Source organism: Perognathus longimembris, chromosome 2 (assembly GCF_023159225.1).
Source record: "Perognathus longimembris pacificus isolate PPM17 chromosome 2, ASM2315922v1, whole genome shotgun sequence".
NCBI classification, from domain to species: Eukaryota; Metazoa; Chordata; class Mammalia; order Rodentia; family Heteromyidae; genus Perognathus; species Perognathus longimembris.
In genome coordinates this window covers 111,333,493-111,353,865 of record NC_063162.1, presented here as the reverse complement: position 1 = coordinate 111,353,865, position 20,373 = coordinate 111,333,493, and the positions used below count along the sequence as shown (strand labels likewise).

At 35.8% G+C, this 20,373-nt stretch overlaps 1 protein-coding gene across 3 annotated transcripts in view; it reads left to right on the top strand.

Moving 5' to 3' along the window:
• Sema3d (semaphorin 3D) overlaps positions 1-20,373 on the top strand; it is a 172,759-nt gene that overhangs the window by 49,112 nt on the left and 103,274 nt on the right. For all 3 annotated transcript variants that reach the window (XR_007210077.1, XM_048339924.1, XM_048339925.1), the window contains exon 2: positions 1,745-1,934. Coding sequence is in view for 2 of the 3 variants with exons in the window: in XM_048339924.1 (XP_048195881.1) it covers positions 1,784-1,934 (151 nt within the window). In the remaining variant the exon portion in view is untranslated. The remainder of the gene's footprint in view (positions 1-1,744; positions 1,935-20,373) is intronic.

Below are 20,373 nucleotides of genomic sequence, written 5' to 3'. Positions count from 1 at the left end.
ATAGTTAGGAGGAAAGATACTTGCTTATATGTGGGAGTTGTGGGTGGGTCTACTGCATTTGTAGGACAGGTTTCTAATCACAATCACCCTTAGAGAATAGTAAAGGGTGAAGAAAATTGCTGAGAGATATCCTAGGAGAGAGTGGAGCCAAACATGATTGAACACCAAGGGCAGTGAAAGTGATGCTTTGTTTTGAGTCATAATATATTAGGTACCCAAAGTGGCAAGAGAAAGATTTAAGAGTTAGTTTAAGTTCCTCTGCTGAGTTCTCCATTGGTTGATGATGCACTTTCTCCCCTTTCTCCTCTTGTCATCGGATCAAATCTATAATGTTGTCAGCTGTATTCTTTGCAACCCTCAACCAGATTATCACTGTAGAACTCTCTGCTGCTGCATTCTACTCTTTCTCTTCAGTGTATAAAATTATTCACCTCTTGCTTAAATATACATAGTACACTTTAAAGCTATCATACTAGTATTCTGTAAACATCTCATTTTTTGCAGCTTATTTGTTTATAGTCAGCCATTCCTTCAACTTAATAAAGAGTTGAGTATTAGCTATAGTGGTAGTAAATGATAAGACTGTATATATCATATACGCCCAAGTCTGTATATATAGTACACACACACACACACACACACACACACACACACACACACACACACACACCCCAAGCAGAGAAGTGACCACAAAGAAGTGATACAAAATCCTCCCTGGCATCCAACAAAGACAGTATTGGCTAAAAGTAAACTCCTTCCTTGAAAGACAGTGTGTTAGTGAAGAAGGAAGAAAAATTATAGACTCCATAATGAAAAGCACCCTAAATTTAGGTGTAAAAAAAGGCAGACTCTTTCTTTATAAAGCCCTGGGTTGTTTCATCTCTTTGCATGTGACTTCAAAAAAACAACAACAACAAATGTTAAAGAAGGGAAGGTGTGGGCCAAGTGGTTGACTGATAAATTTGAGCAGAAAAAGCAAAGGGAGAGTGCCAGGCTCTGACTTCAAGCACTAATACCATACTAGAAATAGACAGATATAATCCTTCTGTACTTCAATTTTCTCACCTGTAAAATTAGATAAGAATTACCTAATCTTTGTAGCTATCATTAGTCTTAAATAATTTAGGCTGTGAAAAACACGTTAGAAAAATTATCCTCAGCACTGCTGGTTAATGGCTACACTTTTTGAGTTTATTCATGATAAGCTCATTTTGGTCCAGGCCGACCACCTATATAGATGGCTTTAATCCTAATCTTATCTAGCTTCATTAATTTAGGTGGATTTTCAAGTTAGAAGTGAAAGAATACATCCATTTCAAGAGAGACTGTTTTGTGTGATTTTGTTTGAGGATTTTGTTCTTTGGGAATGACATGATGCACAAAGAGTATTCTAGTGCTTCTACCTGGCCAAAAAATCTATAAAGTCATAGGAATGGATGATGCTTCAGATAGTTGCATCAAAAAATTGAAAATAACTTTAACAAATAACTTTAACACAACAAGAGAGATGTTTATTAGTCATTTATATAGTTGGATTTGTAGAACTGTGCTCATTTGTCTATCTGAATAAAGATGGTTCCGAATTTTATTTCACAATCATGACTTATTTGGATTAGGACAATTCTGCAAGAGTAAAATACATAAGAAATTATTAATAAAAAATCTATGTATCTTCTGAAGTCCGTAGTATATCCAGAAAAAATCCTCAAAATTTGTAATTTTAATTATTTTTAAACCTTTTCAGATATATTGACATCATTTGAAAGAGGACATTATTTCCATCATGAATGCTAATAAAGATAAGAGACCCAAGGCACAGTGTCAAGAATGTCACATTTTTCCTGTTTTAATGATGCTAAGCATGACAATGCTGTTTCTTCCTGTCACTGGAACTTCTAAGCAAAATATTCCACGGCTCAAGCTATCATACAAAGGTAAGTATATAAATATTTTCATGTATAATGATATTTCTGAGACTTCGTTTTTAGTTTTGTTTCCTTTAGAAATTTATATTGACTTAAATGTATGCAGTGTTTGCATCAAATGATAAAATATCTACAATAAAAAGCTCAGTTCCTTATTGTTGTACTTAATTTTTGTAAATTTCAATTAACTTTTACTGATCTTTTATTTTTATGATGGTGGGGAGTGAATAATATTGAAACACTATATCTATGTATAGGATAGCTCACAGAAAACTTGATCAATAGAATGGTGAGAAGTGGAAAAAGAGCAATAGAAAAGTTTGTTATAACCTATAATATATGCAAGTGGAGAAATATCTTGATGAAATTCCCTTGTATAATTAATATATGGTAAATTAATAATTTAAAATAAAATAGTTCCTGTTTGGGGGGGTCAGCTAGAGAGGTAGGGGGAGAACAGATAAGGCAACTGTGAGTGATTATGATCAAAGTACTTTATATGCATGTATGAAGAGATAACCTGTTAAATTATTTAAAGAATAAGAGAAGGGAGGGAGTAAGCATGAATGATAAAGAATATGAGGTCATTGGAATGAATTATATCCATGAATGGAAATGTTAAAATGAAATGCCCTTTTAAATAAAAGCCACAATTCTAAAGTGTCTACAATAAGACATGAGATACTATCTTTATAAGCCTATAGTAAGCAAAGATTCCTAGGACAATGAAGAACAGTCACCATAAAAATATTTAAACTAGATGTCAGCAAAATTAGAAACAAAAATCCACTATACAGTGAAAATTGCAAAATATTCCCAAGGCTAAAATCAAGAAAAATGTTTAATCTGTCATGCATGTGTGGTATGAGTAACAGAGCACCTGTCTATCAAGCATGAGATCCTGAGTTCAAACTTCCATATCACCACGAAAAAAAGAAAACGAAGAGAGATAAAGAAAGAAATATATTAGAATCAATTATTAGAATCTTAGTAATAAAAAAGAATAAGGATAAAAACACTTAAAACAAAGGCATTAAAGAAAGATACCAGATTTATTTAATGTAAAGTTACAAATCCTTGATGAGTGTAGACAACGAATAAAACAATATTGTTTACAAATAAGTGGGTTCAATACAGTATAGTCACTGAGATTTCATTATGAACAAAGCATTGATAGAAGCAGTGTTTGGAAATTGAGCTCATTCTCATCATGACCTTTTGAGGTGAGAATTGTCATTCTCTTCCTATATGTGAGGAGTTAAACTACTGAGATGTAGAGCAAATTGAGGAGGTCACAGTTACTTCACAGCTAACCTCCCCGATCCGCGCCAACCCACACAGAGCCTGGGCTCCTAATCCTGTCTCTTGGAGTATAGATAAAGGAGTTCATCCCAGAGGCACTTACGTACCATAAAGGGAACGACATGTACCTTTAAGATTACTGGGTGTCCAAAAGAACTTTACTGAGTCTTGCACATTTGAAGCCTGTTGTTACATCTATGTGGCGAGGTCGGTGAGGGTGGGGTGGGGGTGGGGGTGGAGGATAGAACTGAGACAATTATCCTCTAAGTTAAAACCTAAAAGTTGAGGGAATCTAAATAGCAATTTAAATATAGTAGGTTCTTATTTTAATTTTAATTAATTAATGAACTTATTTATTTATTTATTTTTGCCATTCTTGGGGCCTGAGCAGGGTCCCTGGCTTCCTTTTGCGCTCTCTCTCTCTCTCTCTCTCTCTCTCTCTCTCTCTCTCTCTCTCTCCCCCCTTCCCCCCGCCCCTCCCTCTCCTGCCTCCCTCCCCCCTTCCTTCCCTCTCCCCCCTCCTTCTCTCTCCCTCTCCCCCCTCTCTCTCCCTCTTCCCCCTCTCTCTCCCTCTCCCCCCTCTCTCTCCCTCTCCCCCCTCTCTCCCTCTCCCCTTCTCTCTCCCTCTCCCCCTCTCTCCCCCTCTCCCACCTCTCTCCTTCTCCCCCTTTCTCCCCCCTCTCCTTCTCTCTCCCCCTCTCCCCTTTCTCTCTCCCCCTCCCCCTCTTTACCCTCTCTCTCTCTCCCTCTCTCTCTCTCTCTCTCTCTCTCCCTCCCCCACCCCCACCCCCTCCCTCTTTTTCTCACTGAGGAATCATACCCAGGGCTTCATGTGTGCGAGGCAAGCACTCTACCACTAGGCCATATTCCGAGCCCCATATAGGAGTTTCTTAAAATGAACAAACAAACAAAAAACATCTTGTATTAGTGTCTGCTTTTTATTTTGCTGTCCTATAAAGATTAAGAATGTTTATTTATTTATCTAAAGATTCTCATTCCTCAAAGCCTCTTTTTCTATGGAAGGAGATTGGATGAATCAATAAACTCTATTCTTTTGATTCTTCTGGTATTTAGAATACAAGTCAAAATTTATATTCTTGCAAATGTTTTAGTTTATGTACATCTCAAAGGCTAGAAAAGTAATAAAACGTGAAAATTAAATACAGGGTAGGCGTTCTAGACATCGTTAGCCCTCAGTACCCACATGCATAGCGATAGTAATTCCATATGGCTGCTACCAGTAATTTGTTTTTTTCTGAAAAAAAAAAAAAAAAAAGAGCAATCACTTAGCACAATTAGCACAATTGTATGGCCCTTGCCATTTCTGTCTACTCATCCTTCCAACTGCTTTGAAAACAGGGTTCAGTGCCATAGTGCTTGTATTTACTCATCTTCTTTCTAAGAACTCCAAAATATCATCTATTTTACCTTTACTAAACTGAATCAGGCCGTGTAGAAGGATAATAATTAAATTCTTGGCAGTATAACTTTCTAAAGGTGATCATTTTCTGAATGACTTACCCCAAAGTAAGAATCTACCAGAACTAGGAATCAACCTACATTTGTCTAGTTCAAGGTCCATAGTCCTCTCTCTTCATGGTGTCTATGACGGAAACATAACATATTTAATAACACACATATCACAATACAAAAATACACAGGATTTTATCATTACTTTTTTGTCAATGTATTCCTTTCAATAATTTTCTAGAATAAGAATCATATTGTTCACCCTCAAAGTGATAGCTTTAATTCTCCCAAGATTTGATTGTGTTTTGCACTGATCAGAAAAGTTCTACTTTCATAAATAAGCACCAAATATTTAGTATTATGATTCCTTTTATGTAAATTTTTCAAGAAATAAATGGCCAAATTCTACATGTTTTCTGTATTGAAAAATCATTTACTTATGAAATGCAAAACATATCCTAACTGGAAATATCCTGGCAATACTACTTTCAAACTTGTTCAATTTGTTTTTTCTAAACTGAACAATCTGTTATCTTAATCCAGTATGATACAGTAATGAACAGAGCAGGTTCTGAGACCCAACTGCCTATGTGTTTATTGTTGTTATTACTCGTGGAATAGTTGGATGCTTATTTTCTGGGTTATATTTTTCTTATTTATAAGATACTAAATCAGTAATATGACTGTCACATTTAATACTAATAATTTATTATAAAATGAAATTAATACATGTAGAGCACTTAAAGTCATGCTAGATATAGTAAATATTTAGTAATGTGTTTATTGTGTTTTATGATATCCACTGTCTTGCTAGTTACTGAGGATAACTCCCAGACCAAAGGTTTTGTATTTTTTTTAAACATGTAAACAGAATACTACAATTTATATGTACAGTGCATTGTAAAATTGTCCCTGGGTCCTCCCCAAATGTTTTCTGTCAGTGTTAGCTTCCCTCTGGCAAGAACTGTTCAAAAATTATGAATTGATTGAGAACACTGCCTAGAGATTTTTTTAACTGCTGTGCTCCTTTAGTATTTAGTATGGTCCATAACCATTACACTTAGCACAACTACTGCTGACCATGAGTAAAGTTTTGTGTTTGAGTGATGCTAACCTTTTTCATGGGCTAAAATGCACCATAAAAATCACTCAGGAGTTTAGACTCTGATGCAATCGGAAATGCCACTTTTATTGTCAAATCAATTGAAAAGATAGCCTAATCTAAGTCAATCCCTCTAAGTAAAAATTACTGCAAAGTGTTTTTGCCTACAAAGTAAGTTATTGATGAATGATTTGAAAGAATGTACTATATTTGCCTAGACTCATGTGTTTTCCCAGACATGTTTTCACTTAGTTGAGTTCAGAGATATTTTGACCATGTATGTAATACTTAATTGTCAATATTAGTAACACTAGTGCCTGCATGTCTGCTATATTTGTTATATTGTTCTGGACTAGTAGATATATCAACCCACAGAGATAATGATTCTTGCCATGAAGTTTATATCTTTATAGGGAAGACCAAACCACATATAAGCTAATAATTTGGTCATGTAGAAAATCATAAGAGCTAGGGAGAAAAAATAAACCAAGAATCAAAGCTGAGGAGTAGTAGAGTTTGGAATATGTCTATACAACAGGGAGGAAGAAGAAGATTTATTAAACCAGAAGAAAACAGTGCACCACAGTTCAAATATTAACACTTAATATGACTGATAGAGACTGAAGAATATTCAGCAGAGTCAGATAGATACATTATAGGATGACTGATTTGGTTGTTATCAATGCACTGGAAGGGAGGCCAATAGAAAAAGAAAGAGCCATAATAGAGACTTTGTCATAATCTAGGGAAGAAATGACGTTCTGTGGGCCAGAGTAGTAGCAGTGGAAATAGAAGAGGATGTAAAAGTAAAGTCATTATGATATTCTGATAGAGAAAAAGAGAGAGAAAGAGAGAGAGATCAGATACATAACTCTAATTGTTTTTGTGTAATAATGGAGTTATTAATTTAAATAAGAAAGACTGAAATGGGTAAGTTTTAGGGAAGACCAAGGACAATTTTTTCTGTTTTTTTTTCTTTTTAAGATAGTAGGTATCAAATTAAAATTAGACAAATATAAATGCATATTTAAGTTGGAATTCATGGAGATGCCTATTTAATACATAAATTTTGTACTTAGGACCTGGAAAATTTTAAATACATGAGACAGTGAGATAATGAAGGGATGGAGAATAATTTGGTAAACATGAGCAGTCAGAGATCACAGCAAAAACCCCTGCAACTGCAATGCATTAGAGCCACAGTTGGGTCTCCAGATGGCACATTAATGTCCCTAAATTATTAATAAGTCTGCAATAAATCTTGACTTAGATGGAAGATAGATGGAATGAGGTAAACAAACATAAGGCTGAAAATCATTAAGTTTTGATTAGACTTCTTATATGTAAGAACTTGGTGCCAGGATAAAGCATTAAAATAGACATCACTCGTGCCAACAAGACTTCTAGTATTTTTAAGGATAATATACAAAATAACTGCAAACAGATGAATGCCATCATATAAAAATAAACAAATATTAAGTAAATTTAGAAAAAATAGGTATGAAATTGAGCATTTGAGGAAGAGCTTAACATGTCTTGAATGAAGTGTATATTGGTAATGTAGGGTTTTGATCATAAAAATGATGTAGTTTGGGATTTTGGATAAAATGGGTGAGGCAGCATGCATCATGTGGTTGATATTGTTTGGGGGTGGCTAGAACAAGGCAATTAGGAGCTGTAAAAGTAATTCCAACAGGGAATAATGTGAATATAGATGAGCTAGAAATATGAATAAGTATTTGACAAGCAAGATTAGAAATTTATATTTAAATGATTTTACATTAAGTTTTGAATGGAATAATTATATAAATGGAAGAAAAGAAGGAAAAGGAATAAAAATATTTCTGAAATGATGAGTCTGTGACTGGGTTATAAACAGAAGTCCTTGATGTCAGAAGAGTAGAGATGGTCAGAGGAAAATCTGACAGCACGTAGAAGACAATTTGGAAATGCTGAACTGGGACTTCGAATTTTAGCTATCAGTCTTGAAGACATCCACAGAAAACTGACCATTTATAAAGCATAAATAATGTTTAGGAAATAAAGTATAAATAAGAAATACCATATCATTATTTATACAGTATGAAATGGAGAACATTATTCTATGATGGTATTTCTTAATGTCCCCTTTGGATATATGAAAATCAGCTGAGAACCTGTATTGGGTTTATGCTCATTAGAACAGTGATTAGAGAGAGGATCTTCCTCTGGAGAAAAACTAGAGCAAAGTCTTACAGATGATTAGCATCTGCTTAGTCTGATGAAAAAACAATCAGATTTTTCCCCAAATCTGTGGAAATTTCAGATCAAATGTCACAAGGAAATGCCCAGCATGATAAATCAAAGAATTATATATGTGGAATATTTTTTAAATTTCATAATAGCAAGTGTGAAGACATGATTTGAACAAATTCCAGGAAAAATCAAAGACACATTCAAAGGCTTGGGACACAGATGGCATGAAACTTCTCAACTGTGACCAAAGTTTCACATATGTCCTTTAACATAATCACTGCTAATTATTGTTATTATTATTGGACACAGGGTCATGCTTTGTAGCTCAGACTGGCTTTCAACTCTATACTTTCCTGCTTCAGCCTCCTGAGCCCTAGAATTTTAGGTGTGTACCACCATGCCTAATGTAATAAATCCTCATGTTTATTTTATTGTTTCCTTGTTTGCATTGTTTTTGGAGGAACTCTTTTCATTTTTAGTTTTGAATTTGTAGTAATTATGATTGAGCCAAAGATCTAGTGCTATTTAGGTAGTAATCTACTACTTGAGCTCTATCCCCATCCCTATATACTCATTAATTGTGGCTTAAGGTTTTGACTTGAAACATTCATTGAAATATGAACTATAAAGAGAGATGAATCTGATAGTTCATGATGCCTTCAATTCTTTTTCTCAGGAGGTCAAGGCAGGGGAATCATGAATTTGAGGTCCTGTAGACAACATAGAAAGACTAATAGAACAAAATAAATTTGAGAAAGGGGCAAATTCTAAATATTCTAAAGAGAGGTAAGAAAACAATTGTCAAGCAGAATTTTTTTTATTCAAAATTATTTTCTCAGTGATTTCTGAGGAAGTTTATTTCAACATCATTTTTCAGAAAAGTACTAATATACCCTGAGCTTTATATAGACAAATAAAAAATCAATCATAACAATGCTTTTATAAATGATAAATAATTCATTATTGAATGTATAAGGACTCATAAATTATAAATTTTACATACATAAAGCATCAATTATTGAAAGTTAGCCAAGTAAGAACAAACCTGTGATTTAAAGCTTGGGTTTAGATAATGTGGCCACATAAAATTCCTCTGATTTTACTCCACATCCTATTCTGGCAAGGACATAGGTCTGGGGATACAATAGGCTTTGTTTTCTGACTTATGTCTACTTAAGTGATACCATCTGATTTATGATTGACTAGAAATTTTTCTTAGAACTAATGGATAGCTGCAAAAGAATTTTGTTTCTTTTGTTTTTTTGTTGTTGTTGTTCTTTCTGATGTACACTTGTATTTACTGGAAGGAAAAGTTAGATCTCAATATTTCACCTAGGAAATCACAGTGATAATGAGCTTCCCTGTAATTTTTCAGTAATCTTTCTTGGGAGGAGCTTAAATTGGACTGATAATCTCTCTCACTGCTTGAGTAAGTGTCTATGTGTAGTCTAAGTGTACATACACAGTATAACTGGAATTTTTGTGTAGGTGGAGGTGAGCTATCTTGATAACCAAAATCTTTTCATATGATCTCAAGCTTCAGAAAAATGTGTTGGAGCACAAGCAGAACCATGTTAGATGAACTAATTTTCCCAAGAGTGAATCTATGTCTTGTCTCTGACCAAAAGCTGGGAGAAGCAAACACAGATCCAGTAGGTTGAGGAGACTCCATGGACCACAACAATAGAAAGTAATTTTTATTTTGGAATGAACAAAGTGAGCTCCCTTTCTTCAATTCTTGACCCAGAATGAGAGCAGGTATTTTGCTGGCAATGGTTTGGAAACCAAAACATTTGTGGAAATGTGGGGAGAAACTTTGAAGTAACTCCATATAGAGATGTCAGAATTCTAAGTCTGTGGAAAAAAAAAAAAAAGAAAAGGTCTGGAAAATTAGGGGTGGAATGAAAATAACTGAACTTAGGAGGAAAGTGAGCATGGAATGGATTTGACAGATGTGAAGACTACTTACACAGATTGCAGAAAATACACTACTGGAGGCTCATCTAATAGCCTTGCTGATATAGGTAGTACCTATTGTTTTGTTTTACTTATCTAAAGGAGCTGCTATTTAGCAAAGCAATTTATGAGTGCAATGCATTGTGATCAATGTCTCCCCTTTCAACCTTAGCACCCATCCCTGCTCTTCCCCCACTCTACTTAATTTTGTGGGATATATATTGGATTTTCACTGCATTCGCCCTCTCTTTTCCTATTAATTTGCCCACCCCTTTCCCCTTGACCCCACCCCTTTTGAATACCCACTTCTTGGTGTTTTATACTGCTGAACTTTGATTTTTGCCTTTCTGGTATTATACTGTTTGAGATCTCCCTTGAATCTACAATATCTCAACGGATACATTTGTGTATACTTTTATAGTAATCAATATGTTCACTTATACATTTATAATTTAAATCTAACTTTCACATATGAGGGGAAATATTCAAACTTTGTCTCTGGACATACAGAAGAGTGTGCAGGGCAAAGACTTTTACTGACTATTCTGAAATGTCAGAAAAAGGTCACTGCGTTTTCATCTGAATACATTATTGATATAAGCTTTTATTCCTTTTCTTTTCCTTCTTTCTTTCCTCCCTACCTCTCTTTCTTCCTTCTCTCCTCCCTCCTTCCTTCCTTTAATTTTATTTATATAGTTAGTTTGTTAAATAGTATTTTGTTTGTTTGTTTTTCTGTGTGTGCAAGTACTGGGGTTTGAACTCAGGGCCTAGATATTGTCATTGTCACTTTTTTTCCACTCAAGGATTCATTTTACCACTTGAACCACAGGCCAACATCTGAACTATTGATGTTTAGTTGGAGTTATGAGTCATACAGGCTTTCCTACTCAGGATAGCTTTGAACCATGGTCCTCAGATCTCAGCCTCCTGAACAGTTAGGATTACAAACCTAAGCCACCAGTGCCTGGCCCTGTGAATTTTCTTTATTAAAGAATTCTTAGTTTGGAGGACACTACAATTGACTATTAGGCTGATTTTCTTTTCCTTTTAACCACATGAACTTTTGTCCCTAACAACTTTGATTTCCTATTTTTTTTTGTTCAAAATACACACACACACACACACACACACACACACACACATTCCACTTAAGTGTTCTTATTTAAGGATGTGGATAGACATTTATTTTTTTTAGCTTTGGACTTTTATGAATTCAACTGACTGCTCCACCCAGTTCAGGATCTTTGGCAATAACTTCAAGATTTCAAGGATTTGAGATCTTTTTCATATAGCACTCAAAACCTGAGGAAGTCTGTGTTGCTGAATCCTAAATTTATTAGATTCAATATAATTGACCACTCCCTTCCTCTCTGGGGTGAAGAGGAATAATGCAGAGCATCAGGTCAAACAGAGTATTTTTTCAGACTGAATAAACAATTGTATTAAATGACATTAAAAAGGAAATTCAAGAAATTCTTTCTAAAGCAAATGGTTATTTCGACTAGGAACAAGGATTACCTGCCCCTTAGCCTGCCTTTCACATTGATGAGCACATATTGCTGAGCTTCACCATTAAAAACAAACTGGTTCAGGGGCTGGGGATACAGCCTAGTGGCAAGAGTGCCTGCCTCGGATACACGAGGCCCTAGGTTTGATTCCCCAGCACCACATATACAGAAAACGGCCAGAAGTGGCGCTGTGGCTCAAGTGGCAGAGTGCTAGCCTTGAGCGGGAAGAAGCCAGGGACAGTGCTCAGGCCCTGAGTGCAAGGCCCAGGACTGGCCAAAAACAAAACAAAACAAAACAAAAAAACTGGTTCAAGTCCTTGTTTGGGTGCCAAAATATTAAATAAATAAATAAGTAAATAAAATAAAATAAATAAAAACAAACTGGTTTGTGAAGTCCAGTGAAACATCTGAACCTCATTGAATTGGTAACCTGTCAGGTAGAATGGGATTATTGGTAAAATCTCCCTCTAGGTCTATTATATTAATACCATTTTTTTTCCTCCCCAAGGCTAGACTCCTTGTTTTTAAAACCAAGTATAGCAATCAGGAGTAAAGAGTAATTATTGTTTGGTGTTTAATAACAAACTCATACTTTAACAAAAAAACGTTTGAATGTCATAGAGCTTGTTTGTATTTTTCATCCACATATAAATATGAGAAAAGTGAGATAGACTTAGTCCATATATTGGGAAGAAATTCCAAATATAGGAAAGAAATTATTTCCATGTACCTACTAAAAATGCTTGGTGATTCCTTAAGGGCTTTTGTCATTTTCCACAGTACATTTTCATTCTGTTATGGACTACCATTTCTTCTTCCAGTGTCTATTTTAAGAGGAAAAACACATAGCCATATATTTTTTAAAATATGCTATTCTTATCAGAGGACCAGTGCTCATAGAGAAGTCAGTTATTGCCTTCAGAAGGTAGGTTTTATAGCTGGTCAACAATGGATCATGCATGTAATCCTAGCTACTTAAAGAGTCTGAGATATGGAGGATTGTAGTTCAAAGCCAGCCTAGGCATGAGACTCCAACTCTAAAATAATCAGGACAAAGCCAGGCTAGAAGAGTCTCAAGTGGTAAAGCACCAAGAGTCAGGAAATGAAAAAAAAAGTTTTATGAGAAAAGTGAATAGCTTTTACTGATTATATTTTAAGTAAACAATTTATCTTGTGACTTTTAGTAAGACAGCAATGTGGATGAGGAAATAGAAATGATTTCTAGAAAAGTGCATGCATATAAGCATGAAAATTCATACCCTTCATGGGAACTTGAGCCTCAAAAAATGTTATTGCTTGCTACTTATTACTCAAGAACACATTCATTATCTTTCTATCAAAATCCATCATACACAGCAATTCCCATATTTTAACAAAATATGAACAATCTTATCTTTAATACATTTCGTTTGGAGGTAATCTGATTGTATATTTCCCTTCGAGGGAAAAACCAGAACTTTCCATAGCAAAAGGATCTAAAGGAGTATGTGAATAAAAAAACAGCCTTATAGTGAATTCTAAGAGGGGAACCCCACCCAACAGAAAACTTACAGAACCCCCAGACAGAAACAGAAAGAAACTACAATAGCCAGAGCCCAACTGAAAGAGCAGCTCATTAAAGACAAGAAAAAAAAAAAAAGGAGAGGAAAAAGAGCCTAACAGGAAAATGGAAGGGAAAAAAACACTCTTATGCATGATCTCTTTGAATATAAACGGTATAAATTCTCTGAAAAAGATGAGCAGACTGACAGAGTGGATCCGTAAATAAAAAGTTGCCATCTGTTGTCTTCAAAAGACCCATCTTGGGCTGGGGATATGGCCTAGTGGCAAGAGCGCTTGCCTCCTATACAGAAGCCCTGGGTTCAATTCCCCAGCACCACATATATAGAAAATGGCCAGAAGTGGCGCTGTGGCTCAAGTGGCAGAGTCTAGCCTTGAGCAAAAAGAAGCCAGGGACAGTGCTCAGGCCCTGAGTCTAAGCCCCAGGACTGGCAAAAAAAAAGACCCATCTTACAGCAAGGGACAAAAACAAGCTCCAAATGAAAGGATGGAACAAGATCTTTCAAGCAAACGCACCTACCAAAACGGCAGGAGTAGCCATCCTGATTTCAGACAAGCTGGACTTCTCATTATAATCAATTCAAAAAGACAAAGAAGGGCACTACATTTTAAAACAAGGAAAAATACAGAATCAAGACATCACAGTGATGAATTTATACTCACCAAACAAAAGAGGCCCTACATATGTCAAGCAAATTCTCACAGAACTACAGAACAATATAGACCCAAACACAATCATAGTGGGAGACTTTAATACCCCACTCTCTCCAAGAGACAGATCCAACACCCAGAGGATTAGCAAGGGAGCTGAAGACCTAAGTAACACCATATCCCAAATGGATCTGATAGATCTGTACAGAGTCTTTCACCCTACAGAGACCCAATACACATTCTTCTCAGCAGCCCATGGAACATACTCCAAAGTAGACCATGTCATACCCCACACAAAGAACCTCAGCAAATACAAAAGTATTGACGTCATCCCATGTATTATATCTGACCACAGTGGAATCAAGGTAACCCTCAATAACAAAGGATACCACAGAGGCTATACAAATACTTGGAGGTTAAACCCCTCACTGTTATCTAACACTTGGGCCACAGACCAAATTAAGGATGAAATTAACGAATTCATAAGCCACAACGACAATGAAAATACATCACAAAGAAACTTGCAGGATACAGCTAAGGCAGTACTGAGGGGCAAGATCATTGCCCTCAGCACTCAAATTAAAAGAATGGAAGTAGAGCAGGTGAATAACCTCACTATGAAACTAAAACATCTGGAGAAACAAGAAATGATCGAATCTAAAATGACTAGGAGGAGAATAACAAAGATTAAAGAAGATATAAATCTGATTGAAAATAGAAAGACCATTCAACAAATAAATAAAACTAAAAGCTGGTTCTTTGAGAAAATAAATAAAATTGACAGACCCCTTGCAAGACTTACAAAAAAAAGAAGAGACTCATATCCGTAAAATCAGGGACTCCACCGGAAAAATTACAACAAATACACATGATATTCAAACAATCAAAAGAAACTATTTCCAGAACCTTTACTCTCTAAAAAACAATAATTTTACAGAAATGGATCAATTCTTAGAGAAATATAAACTGCCCAAACTGAATCAAGAAGAAATAAATCAACTAAATAAACCAATAACTTACAGCGAGATACAGGGGGTAATCAAGAGCCTCCTAACAAAGAAAAGCCCAGGCCCAGATCAATTCACCAATTAATTCTATAAAACCTTTAGTGAGGAGCTAATACCAATACTCCTCCAACTCTTGCGCAAAGTAGAAACAAAGGGAGAAATCCCAAACTCATTCTATGAAGCTAATATTATACTCATCCCCAAACCAGGCAAAGACTCAACAAAAAAAAGAGAACTACAGACCAATACCACTAATGAACACAGACGCAAAGCTCCTCAATAAAATATTAGCTAACAGGATCCAGAAACTGATCAAGAAAATTATACATCATGACCAAGTAGGCTTCATCCCACAGACACAAGGATGGTTCAGCATCCGTAAATCAATTAATGTAATTCACTACATCAACAGAACTAAAATCAAGAATCACATTGTTATCTCAGTCGATGCCCAAAAAGCCTTTGACAAAATAAAATATCCATACTGATTAAAAGTTCTGGAGAGAATAGGAATAGATGGAACATTCCTTAAAACAATAAAAACCATATACAACAGACCAACTGCTAATATCGTATTAAATGGGGAGAAACTAAAATCATTCCCCCTAAACTCAGGAACAAGACAAGGATGCCCACTCTCCCCACTTCTTTTCAACATTGTGCTAGAATCCCTAGCCATAGTAATAAGGCAAGAGGAGGACATCAAAGGGATCCACATCGGCAAAGAAAAAATCAAACTATCCCTATTCGCAGATGACATGATCTTATATCTGAAGGACCCAAAAAACTCAGTCCCCAAACTCCTACACCTAATAAACCATTTTGGCATAGTAGCAGGATGCAAAATCAATCTACAAAAGTCAGCAGCTTTTCTGTACACCAGCAATGTACAAGCAGAAACGGAAATCATGGAAATAATGCCATTTACAGTAGCTAAAAAAAGAATAAATTACCTGGGCATCAACCTAACTAAAGACGTGAAGGACCGAGTTAATAAGAACTATAAAAATCTAAAAAGGGAAATCAAAGAAGAAACAAGGAGATGGAAAGACCTCCCATGCTCATGGATAGGCAGAATCAATATAGTGAAAATGGCCATATTGTAAATTCAATGCAATCCCCATCAAGCTCCCAGCTATATTCTTCACTGAAATAGAGAAAGCAACCCATAAATTTATATGGAACAGCAAAAGACCTAGAATAGCCAAAGCAATTCTAGGCAAAAAAAAGCAGTGCAGGAGGTATCACAATACCAGACTTCAAACTCTATTATAGAGCCATCATAACAAGAACAGCCTGGTATAAAAACAGACCTGAAGACCAATGGAATATAATTGAAGACCCAGAAATAAAACCACACTCTTACAGTCAGCTGATATTCAACAAAGTAGCTAAAGACATACAGTGGAAAAAACAGAGCCTCTTCAACTACTGGTGCTGGGAAAACTGGGCGCCATATGCAGAAAACTCAAAGTAGACCTAGCCTATCACCATGCACCAAGATCAACTCAAAATGGATCAAGGACCTCAACATCAGACCTGAATCCTTGAAACTACTGAAGGACAGAGTATGAAAGATGCTAGAACTTATAGGCACAGGAAGGAACTTCCTGAATAGAGTCCCAGGGGCACAACAGATAGGGGAGAAACTCGACAAATGGGACTACTACAAATTAAAATTTTCTGCACAGCTAAGGACATAGCCACCAAAATAGAAAGACAGTCAACCATATGGGGAAGGATCTGTACCAGTACAGCAACAGACAAAGGCCTAATATCCATCATCTACAGAGAACTAAAAAAACTAAACCCTTCCAAGCCCAGTAAACCAATTATGAAATGAGCAAAGGAGCTAAAGAGACACTTCACAAAAGAAGAGATAAAAATGGCAAAGAAACATATGAGGAAATGTTCAACATCCCTGGCAGTAAAGGAAATGCAAATAAAAACAACTCTGAGATACCACCTCACTCCAGTTAGAATGGCCTATACTCTGAACTCAGACAACAACAAATGCTGGAGGGGGTGCGAGGAAAGAGGAATCCTTCTCCATTGTTGGTGGGAGTGCAAATTAGTACAACTACTTTGGAGAACAGTATGGAGGTTCCTCAAAAAGCTCAACATAGGGGCTGGGGATATGGCCTAGTGGCAAGAGTGCCTGCCTCGTATACATGAGGCCCTGGGTTTGATTCCCCAGCACCACATATACAGAAAATGGCCAGAAGTGGCGCTGTGGCTCAAGTGGCAGAGTGCTAGCCTTGAGCAAGAAGAAGCCAGGGACAGTGCTCAGGCCCTGAGTCCAAGCCTCAGGACTGGCAAAAAAAAAAAAAAAAAGCTCAACATAGACTTTCCCTTTGACCCAGCCATACCACTCCTAGGCATCTATAGATATCCAAAAGACATCTGCACTTCCATGTTTATTGCTGCATAATTCACAATAGCCAAAATATGGAAACAACCCAGATGCCCCTCCACGGATGAATGGATCCAAAAAATATGGTACCTATACACAATGGAACACTACATAGCCATTAGAAATGGTGAAATATTGGTATTCACAGGGAAATGGTCAGAATTTGAACAAATAATGTTGAGTGAGACAAGCCTGGAACACAGAAAATAAAGGGGCATGATCTCCTTGATATATGACTGTTAAGGTGGGGGGAAGGGGAGACAGTAGAAACCAGGTCTGCGAAACCAAAAACTTCTTGTCAAATGGTATTTCCCACAAGTTTGGGTCAGCGACCCTACATTATGTAATTAAAACCAAACAACTACTCAACTTATAAAGGCCAAAAATAGACCTCTCAGTGGATCACAATAGCTCAAAAGCTATGTATGTATGTTCATATAAGACAAGGATAAGCAAATTCTATTGTTGACGTTACATTTAAAGTCCTAGGTGAATTCCCTTTGGCATAGGTCATGTGGCTACTGTATATGTTTTTGGTACACTGTGTAATGTAGGTATGTCTACCTGATCTAGGGAAGGGAAAGAAAAACAGGGCATAAGATATCGCAAGAAATGGACACACTGCCTTGTTATGTAACTGTACCCCTTTTGCACAACACCTTCTCAAAAAATTGTTTAATTAATAAATAAATTTTAAAAAAAGTTTGAATCTATAAGAGTCAGCCACATTTTCTGATTCCTGAAATTCAACGTGTGCACAAACTTTGGGTGTTATGATGAAGTTGTTAGAGTTAACAGTTTTGAGTTTTTTTTTTTGTCTGAGTTTTAGTTGGTGTTTCCATGGAAACAAAATTTTCTTTGCTTGGCTTGGCAAAAATGTAAGAAAGATAAGCTGTTTGGGGAAGAAAAACCGGTTCCAATCCCTGTCCCAAGGTTTTCACACAATCTGTATCAGCCTGAGAGATGTTCATGTGTAATGTCTACATCTAATTATTTTGTTTGGCCACAGAAGATGGGGAAACATGCTTTAATCATTTTGATTCTAGCATTGTCATAGGTTAAATCATTTGGAAATTATAATACTTCAGGTTAGTCAATATTTTTGCAGCTTTTTTTTTTTTGTCAAGTTTGTTTGAAATGAAACCTAATAGAATTGGTTATGGTGAAACAGAATACAACAAGTAACTATGTTGACTGCACATTTATTTTTCTCATTGTAAAAGTAGATATAAAAAGTTATATGCACTGTTCTTAAGTATCTTCCTTCTTCCATTTGCATGACTATAACTCAGAGACTCACCCTGTTTTAAAAATGTCTGGGTAGTCTTCCTGATGCCATGATTTTCCCTCTTCATTCTTCCTGAACTTTGCAGTCAGACTTATCTGTCTAACACTCAGTTATAGTCTTTGTCACTTTCCTGTATTAAAAAAATATGATAGTGCCTTCCAGGCACCTACAAAATAATCAAACTCTTAGCCTGACGTCAGTGGCCCTGGTTATCTGACACTGTCTTTATGTCTAGTCTCACTTTCCACTGCCTCCATATGTTCTCTACATTTCAGCACACTGGGTTTCTTCAATTCCACAAATATTCATCAAGTGCTTAATTTCCCTTAGATTTTAAGCTAGGATCGCAAAGACAAGTGATACTTCTTAGCCCTGAAAGAGATCACTGAGTCCTCAAATATAAACCCTCCATGTATGCAACTGGAGAGAATATTTACTTTGGTCTCTTGTACTCTTTCTTGACAGAGAGATGATAGATTTATTTTTCTAGACATATCCACTATGATAATATTTAATTTATATGGTAGAAACATTAAGATAGTAACACTAGCAAACAATAACAAGAGTAATTACACTAAGAAGTGTATATATATATTGTCTCTCACAAAATGTCTTATTGTGCTGTATTTGTGTTTCTCTTTGTGATGCTGTGGTACGATACGGTACCTAAATGAGAAGATGAACTGACTGACATAGGTATTGTGATGTAGGATTAAACTATATTGACTATAGGGTAAGCTGATGATCCATAAGGAGAATGACCAGAACTCATAGATCCTGGGTCTGGCTTGTGGTAACACCAGGTGGGAGTATATAGGGTGTGCATGTACTGGAGAAAAGCGTGATTTATGAGACGCATTTGCGCTTTATTAGAATCTATGCCTTATATGTCATGTTTTAGTTGCATATCAGTTTCTGCACTAATCTGTGGGCTCCTGCAGATAGGGCTCCCTAACTTTATAACCACAATCCTCAAACACCATGCTTCGTTCTACACCCATATGTACTTATAAATATTTGTGAAATAATTAGCTTCTTAAACAAATATCATTAGAATAATAGAGGTGTTTGAATCATCAACATTCTAATTAAATGAAAGTTGAGATGATATTCTCCTTTCATACAACTTATTTGGTTCAAAGAAGTCTAAAACATTTTCAAAACTATTAATACAATTTTTTTGAAACAGAGTTTCTACACATATTGTAGGTTATCCTCAAACTCAAGATCCTCAAATGTTCAAATGATGGTTATACCCCATCACACGCTTTAAACTTTACCCTGCCAGGAATACTTCTGAAAACTTTGTTTTAATTCCCTCCTTTAATCACTGTGAGAATCATTTGAGTTAAGAGATGTTATAACCATAAGATTCTTTGTATAGATGTTTGTATAGGCTTCAAAAACACAGTTAGTACTTTAATAGGTGACAGCTACATCGCACCTACTATACGCACCTATTGTAATTTTAGCTCCCTTATTATTATTAGCTCCTTCATTTATCAAGCTGCTATGATTTCTTATAGTCTACTTCTATCTTAGTGTTATAAATTTGGAAGCTGTGGCACAGAAAAATTGAGGGACTTGTCCTAGAGAAGACAACCAATGAAATATGAGGCCCAGAGTTGACTATAGTAATTTGGACCTAAGCTGTACACCCTTATTGATTATGCTAAGTAATAAATCATTTTGCAATTTATACTGAAATATAATTAACATCCTAGGGCACTGAGGATTTATGTCATATGAACTACTATCCTTTTGTGGTTTGATGAAATTTTACTCCTGGATACTCTGATTTTTTTTCCCATTTCAATCTTGGTTAATTAAGAAAAATCCCATTGAAGATACAGAGTTACTGTATTGAATAAAGATTTGTATGAAACATTATCCTCTTACTAAAGCTTTAATCATATCTACTCTCACTGTTTCCTTGGCTACATTATTTTCTACTCA